General features: G+C 36.4%; 1 protein-coding gene across 1 annotated transcript in view; it reads left to right on the top strand.

Moving 5' to 3' along the window:
• Positions 1-2931, top strand: part of LOC119412801 (ras-related protein Rab-22A-like) — a 5257-nt gene continuing 2326 nt past the window's right edge. The window contains exons 1-2 of the mRNA XM_037679835.1: positions 1-16; positions 74-201. Coding sequence (XP_037535763.1) covers positions 1-16; positions 74-201 — 144 coding nt within the window. The remainder of the gene's footprint in view (positions 17-73; positions 202-2931) is intronic.

The raw sequence follows: 2931 nt of genomic DNA, 5'->3' as shown, positions 1-2931 counted from the left end.
ATGGTTTTAGCCCAATGTATGCATACAAATCATCATCCCAGTTATAACTGTCCTAACCTTTCACTGTCAACAGATGAGACATCATTTGAAGCAGGGATCAAAGTTCAGATCCACACCCAGGACGAGCCGCCCTTCATTGACCAGCTGGGATTCGGCGTGGCACCGGGGTTTCAGACCTTCGTCTCCTGTCAGGAACAACGGGTATGTCTCTGTAGAGATAACAAAATACTGTGGATATTAAAATGACTGCATATTTTGTCTGTGCAAGCACAGAGTAAAGCTTGGATTTGAGTTCAATTATGAAGATTTCAACAAAGCTTTGTTTGCAAAAGAAATTCTCAGTTACTCAGCTATAAAGGAAAGAAATCTAATGACAATGACTCAAGATTACCAAGCACTGAAAACCTTTGAAATTGTGCATTTTCTTATCATATTCATGCTTATTTCTTATCTCTGGATGCAGATGAATAATTACATCAATTACCAGACTTCCCTTTAAGCAGTCTCTGTGGTTTTGCATTGCATTCGTACACTGTCACAACAACAAAGAGATTTTATCTGCTTTTATTGCTCAGAAATTTTAACATAAAACCAGTATTACCTACAATAAACTTTAACCTTTAATGGTTCAAGTGTGTCCTAGCAACAACTAATTTAGTGTTATTTTTGCAGAACTGTATTTTTTTTTTTCACATACAAGTCTGGAAAGTGGGTAAACTGAATCTACTACAACAAATGAGACCAGCAGAGGTTTTATACATGAGCATTAAAATTATATTGCAATATTGTTATGGCTGACAAAAATATGAGAATGTCTGAGATAATGGGGATTAATATGGTCTCTTAATTTGTATCGCTCCTTGCACATCAGGTTATGTAAAAAAAAAAAAAGAATTATGAAATTATAATAAGCATTAAGCAAGGGAGATCACTAAGACATTCACAAATGATGGTTTCATCCTCATCAGGCTGACCAAGTGGGGTAAATTTAGTTTCTCTTAACCAACAATCAATCAGATTGTACATAAAAATAGATTATTCAAGAGCGTCTTGACCCCACCCCCAATCCAACAGTGATCAACGAACAATCCCTAAAATCGCAGAGAAACAAAAGCATACACGGAAGAAATCAAAAGCCTTTAAAACACAGTCTATGTGCACGTTAAAGGACTTTTCAAAAATTGTTTTGCAAATGATCAGACCTAAGCGCAAACAAGTAACGTTACGTTAAGAAGATACAAATGCTGTCCTACATGAGGGCTGTATTATATTAAACAGAGAGGTGTTAGTATCAGGGTTTGGGCCTGCTTGCTGCTGCTTGGCTATAACATGTTTTTCACCACAGAGGGAACTAAGATTTCTGAGTTTTTAGAGTTAGTTAAATCTTCTACTTCTTCTGGCCGCTCTCACTTTATCCCCCAGTTGTTCAACCTGTGCTGTACCTCTGGTGATCTCATTCCTAATCGTATCCATCCTTGTCACTCCTAATGAGAACCTCAGCATCTTCATTTCTACCACTTCCAGTTCTTTCTACTGTCTTTTTGTCAATGCCACTGTCTCTAGACCATACAACATAACTGGTCTCACCACTGACTTGTAAACTTTTCCTTTGACCTTTGCTGACACATTTTTGTTGCAAATAACTCCTGAAACTTTTCTCCATCCACTCCATCTTGCCTGGACTCTCTTTTTCACCTCTTTACCACATTCCCCATTTTCCTGTACAGTGGACCCCAAGTACTTGAAGTCCTGCACCTTTGTGACCTCTGCTCCTTGTAGCCTCACTGTTCCACCTGCCTCCCTCTCATTCATGCACATGTACTCTGTCTTACTATGGCTGACTTTCATTCCTCTTCTTCCAAGTGCATACCTCCACCTCTCCAAGTTCTCTTCCACCTGTTCGCTGTTCTCACCACAGGTCACAATGTCATCTGCAAACATCATAGTCCATGGAGATTCCTGCCTGACCTCATCTGTTAGTCGGTCCTTCACCAGAGCAAACAAGAAGGGGCTCAGAGCCAAATAAATAATAAATAGAACTAAAAAAATTAAAAAAGCTAAAACATCTGTTTAAATACAAACTCAGTCAACAAAACAAAGCAAAAAATCTAACTGATCGTTTTTAGCTCATGCCACATGTTTGATGCTAGATGGTTCTTACAAACGTAGAAAATATTAAACCAAAATTTCTACTTTTATTAATAAAAGTTTATTATTTTGTGTAATTTGTTTAGGTTCTCACTATCGTGAGACAGTATGATGTTTTATTCCATGCAACAACAAAAAAAATCCTCCATCCATCCATCCATCCATCCATAGATATCCATATATATCCATATATATGTTATATTGATAACATCAATTCACACAAAAATGAAGAGCCACAAACATTCAAGCACCATTATACTTTAGCCTTGAGCAAAGACGGTTAAAGTGATACTGAAGCCTCAAACACTCAGTTCTTTTTCTAATTATGCAACCAACAAATCTTCAGTCCCAACTGATACTGCCTCAAAGTCACAGCATTTGAAGCCATTTATATTTTTCTATGCAACACAGAAAGCTCTATGCAACTTTTCTCACATATGCTGTAATACTCCTCCAAACTAGTAAACAGTTTAGATGTGTGAAATAAATTGCCCCCCAGGAGTATTTATAAGATTACTTGTTTTTTTTACTTCAAAGAGGTAGTTTCATAAACCCTGTAACAACCACATGAAAATGTTTGTATTTTGAGATTATAAGAGCGGAGGTGGGGGTATCTTTAAAGTTCACATATTCATGCATATCCCAGATAACTCTACGAGAGTTGATTAATCCTTGCTCTTTAAAACAGCAATGCTCACAATGTATGTATATATATATATATATATATATATATATATATATATATGTGTATATGTGTATATATATATATATATATATGTGTAT

The sequence above is a fragment of the Nematolebias whitei genome, chromosome 7 (genome assembly GCF_014905685.2).
Source record: "Nematolebias whitei isolate Nwh7 chromosome 7, NemWhi1, whole genome shotgun sequence".
In the NCBI taxonomy this organism is placed as follows: domain Eukaryota; kingdom Metazoa; phylum Chordata; class Actinopteri; order Cyprinodontiformes; family Rivulidae; genus Nematolebias; species Nematolebias whitei.
This window is presented reverse-complemented; position numbering and strand designations above follow the sequence as displayed.